Below are 3,774 nucleotides of genomic sequence, written 5' to 3'. Positions count from 1 at the left end.
CTTACAAAACTAGAACAAAAATATATAATATTAGAACGAAAATCTACAAGAAAATTATCATGGGAATCTCTAGGACCAAAGGATGGAGAGGACGATGAGGTTTCAGGAAGGTCAGGGATGGTTGAGCAATGGTGAGAGAGGCACCGTACCGGTGATATAAGCAACGTGAAATTGTTAGTTGGGTTAGATGTGTGTAATTATTGTCAATGGATGTAGTTACCAGCAATGTTTTAAAAACTGGTTTGAACAGATTGGACCGGAAACCGGAGGAGGGAGCGGTTCAACTATCACTGGTTTTACATCGATTTCTGAATCGGATTGGACCGGCCGGTTTTAGAAAAACCCGGTTAAACCGATCAAAATAAATCGGTTGAAACCATTAAACCAAATAAATACACATAAAAAAGAACCATTTACATAATGAACTTTAATGATTTTTTTTTCAAATTTTTTTAGTTTTATCTAAATAAAAACATATGGTAAATGTTATAATGTTTTTTGATGTGTTTGCATTCATCTAAAACAATATTTCAGTTTGGTACTATGTTTTATATTCTTTTTGATGTATATGGATTGATGTAAAACAATAAAACTTATGGTTATGTGTTATTTTAATGTAATTGGATTCATCTACAACTTATTTTTATATGTATTTTTAATGTTTGAACTTGTAAACATCAAATTCGTGATTTATATATGTATGTATTTTGTAGGAAAATATGAAAAAAAAAAAAAAAACATAAAAATATAAAAACCAATTGACCACCTAACGGTCGAACCGGTTGAACCGGAAACCGATAACCATATTGATTCAATTAAAAACCGATTTTTAAAACATTGATTACGAGAGAGCTAACGAGGAGGTTAGGAAGGAAAGTAGGATTCCATGGGTGAAGTTACTCCTAAAAAGTTAAAAATATGTCGTTAGGAAAGTTAGATAAGATGTGTAAAGTTATTTTAAGTAAATTTAATACGTTGTTAGTTTAAGCATTTAAAAATATGTTGTTACTTTCCCTTCTATAAATAGAGGGATATGTGACGTTGACTTGATCATTTCATTATTTGTCGATTTATTGCATCATATTTTTAAAAAATAAAATAGATGATAATTCCTAAGTGGAAACAAAAACCACATCCATTAAATACAATAGCAATAATAATAATACACTGAATTAAAATCTACAAGTAAATCCCTATGTATTTAGATTACTGCTGAAAGTACAAGTGCTGTAAAGTATGCCGACTTTTTGTCTAGGATATGGGGCACACATCCGACCCATAATTACCTCTTATCGGATCAAATCGGGTTAAAGTATTCACCCCTCGAAACATACTTCCTACCGCCATACAATCCGCCGACCGCCGCCGCCCTCCACCACCACTAACCTTATACTCACCTCCTGCAACTCTCACCGCTTTATGATCCGTACAACCGGAGAGAATACCAGGCCGTTTCTTTTGCTCGTCTTTGTGAATGTGATCCGTTACCTGAGATTTCCGGCCGGAATTTCTCCAACCACCAACACCTGTTCTTACCTCCTCGTAGTCGGAAGCCACCGAGAAATCAGCGGCGCTCGCCGTTACGACGCTCCACTGGATGCTGACTTCGCTAGGAGCGTAACAGTCTGATTCCGACGCACGGTGAGGCAAAAACGAACTGTTTCCGGTTGTTGAAAAGCTCTCGATCTCAAACAAATCGGAGCTGGAATCACTGTCGACGTCGTGGTTGTACTTTACGCGTGACGGAATGTACATTTCGTCTTCAGTTGGAATGTCCACATCCCAATCATTCAACAGGCTTATTTTCCTTCCCAGGCTTAAACGTCCGCCATTGTTATCTCCATGAATTTTACCCGCCAAATTTCCAGATTTCGAATTCGAACTCGAATTTGAATTGTGATCGTTGGAGTTCAATACAGGGAAGCTAAAGTAATCATTTCTGGTGCTTTTCTCTGATAATTTACTTGACGACGAGTCAGTTTTCTTGTTCGAGATTTCTTTCGAGTGGATGAATCTTTTCTCACTGATTTGAGTCGATTTTTTGTCAATACAATTGCATCCAAAACGAGAAAGAAAAATCCTGGTTTTGCTTCCTTTTTCGCTCTTCCCAGGAGTCTGCATCGTACGTGGCAACAACCCACTACGACTATTGCAGCTGACATTTGATCGAACACTTGGTGTGTGCATGTTTATTCGATCGGGTCTATCTTTCCCACTCATTCCATGATCAAGTTCTTCAATTTTTTCTTCCTCGTGATACATCTTGCTCGCTGTATTAGCAATTGCACTATCGATGAATCTCCGATCATTCTTATTATCCACATCTTCAATTTCCCCTTTGAAGTACTTTTCCGCACCAAAAACGCCAATTTCTTCGTCTTCTGATTTCTTACGAAGTGGATAATTTTGATCCTTTTGGTTTTGGATATCCGCGGCTTGATTGGTGAGTTTTCGAATCATGTTTTCTTCTGCTTTATTCAAGTAGGATGAGAAAGAGGCATCTCGAAAGCTATTTTGCGTTTGGAGTGTAAGATTTTTTTCAAAAGCTGAAACAGAAGCATAAATTTCCATGGAAATTCGTAGCTAAAAACAAGAAGAATACAGAAAGATAAAAGATTTGGTGGGGATTGAAGCAACTTAAAAATTGAATAACAGGAGTGATCTTGGAAATTGTGAGAGATTTGAATGAAGAAGAAGAGGAAGTCGAATAACAACTTGGCCAAATGCCAACCATTTGTAGGTGGTGGGAGTTATTATGCGAAAGATGAGTAAGGTCCACATGCATATGTTCATAACTCATAGATTGGTTAAATGAATATCTCATTCATGAATCATGATTTTCGTTGTCTTTTATTGACAATTTGACATGCATTTTATAACACACTAAAAAAGTTACCTACTCGTTAACCAATTTATTCGGTTTATTTGTTTTGTTGTCGATTGTACCTATCTATCTATATATACAATTTATTTTGATAGTATCTTTTATTCCGGTGATATTCCTATTGAAACTCAGAACATTCACAATACAAGTGGTATAAAAGTTGAATACCGTGATGATTAAGATTGAATAAGAGTCGAATAAAAGTTAAGATGATGATATGAAATATAGTTGAATGATGATTGAATGATTCAATAGAAGGAATAAAATTATGATTATGATTTAATGTGTTTATTGGATTGTAAGTGTTGATGTATAGGTGTTTAATGAATTATTTGACAATTCATTGAAGTCTAGAGTTCAATGAATTTTAAATGCCCTCACAAAACAACAATAAGTGGTGTGGTGTGGGAAAGGATGAGGGGAGGTTACCCATAATGTTTTTTCTTTTGTACTTTTGAATTCAATGGCTAGCCAAAACAATCATTTTTCTTTTCTTTTTTTTTAACATCAAGAGCTACAAATAATAAATATGGATAAATTATTATTATTATTATTATTATTTTAATATATTTACCATTCTGTAAATACCAAACAAGTCTAACATAATTTTCGCACCTATTTCAACACTTTCTCTTAAAAAACTCACTCAGACACAATGTCGTCATCGTCATCTTCATCCTCCGATTCGATAGTGCAAGAAGAGGCATTATTTGTCGGTTCCGTCATGACAAAAACAGTAACGTATTTCCAAAACCGACAAGGTCAAAGTTCACGTTCACGGCCTCAAACAAGAAGACTTCTGATGAAAAGAGATCGCGAAGTCGACACTCGATACAATCATCTTATAGAATACTATTTTGAAGATGACAACGTGTATCTGAAAAGTTTCG

General features: G+C 35.2%; 1 protein-coding gene across 1 annotated transcript; it reads right to left on the bottom strand.

Moving 5' to 3' along the window:
* Window positions 1-1,117: 1,117 nt before the first annotated feature.
* LOC145069439 (protein PHYTOCHROME KINASE SUBSTRATE 2-like) lies at window positions 1,118-2,768 on the bottom strand. The gene has a single exon (XM_079016372.1). The coding sequence runs from the start codon at window positions 2,569-2,571 to the stop codon at window positions 1,252-1,254; it is 1,320 nt and encodes a 439-aa protein (XP_078872498.1). The 5' UTR covers window positions 2,572-2,768; the 3' UTR covers window positions 1,118-1,251.
* Between the last annotated feature and the right edge of the window lie 1,006 nt (window positions 2,769-3,774).

The sequence above is a fragment of the Lactuca serriola genome, chromosome 8 (genome assembly GCF_051521515.1).
Source record: "Lactuca serriola cultivar US96UC23 chromosome 8, Lser_US96UC23_V15, whole genome shotgun sequence".
Lineage (NCBI taxonomy): Eukaryota > Viridiplantae > Streptophyta > Magnoliopsida > Asterales > Asteraceae > Lactuca > Lactuca serriola.
Note: the sequence above shows the minus strand (reverse complement) of the source record. Positions and strands in the feature narration are given on the sequence as shown.

Bases quoted from the DNA above. Each gene is read 5' to 3' on its own strand.
- LOC145069439 (XM_079016372.1), bottom strand. From the start codon at position 2,571: ATGGAAATTTATGCTTCTGTTTCAGCTTTTGAAAAAAATCTTACACTC.